Source organism: Penaeus monodon, chromosome 20 (assembly GCF_015228065.2).
Source record: "Penaeus monodon isolate SGIC_2016 chromosome 20, NSTDA_Pmon_1, whole genome shotgun sequence".
NCBI classification, from domain to species: domain Eukaryota; kingdom Metazoa; phylum Arthropoda; class Malacostraca; order Decapoda; family Penaeidae; genus Penaeus; species Penaeus monodon.
In genome coordinates, this window is record NC_051405.1 from 2,060,452 (window position 1) to 2,060,691 (window position 240).

The window sequence follows — 240 nt, forward strand, 5'->3', positions numbered from 1 at the left end:
TCTGTCTCCTCCCCTGACCCCGTCGTCCCCTCCAGATCCGCCTGAAGAACCAGGTCCTGAGCAGCGAGAACCAGGAGGCGCCGGGGTCGGCTCCCGAGGGCTCACCCACCGCCACGCAACAGAGGACGCGCCACAAAAACAGTTTTCGAGTCAAGGGCATCCTGAATAAACTCTTGAACAAAGACCGCAAAACCAAGTCGTGTGAGAATCTGCACGTGTTGTGAGGTTCGAGTAAAGTGG

At 57.9% G+C, this 240-nt stretch overlaps 1 protein-coding gene across 1 annotated transcript in view; it reads left to right on the plus strand.

Moving 5' to 3' along the window:
• LOC119586034 (GTP-binding protein RAD-like) overlaps positions 1–234 on the plus strand; it is a 10,863-nt gene extending 10,629 nt beyond the window's left edge. The window contains exon 4 of the mRNA XM_037934738.1: positions 36–234. Coding sequence (XP_037790666.1) covers positions 36–224 — 189 coding nt within the window. The 3' untranslated portion in view covers positions 225–234. The remainder of the gene's footprint in view (positions 1–35) is intronic.
• Positions 235–240: the final 6 nt, after the last annotated feature.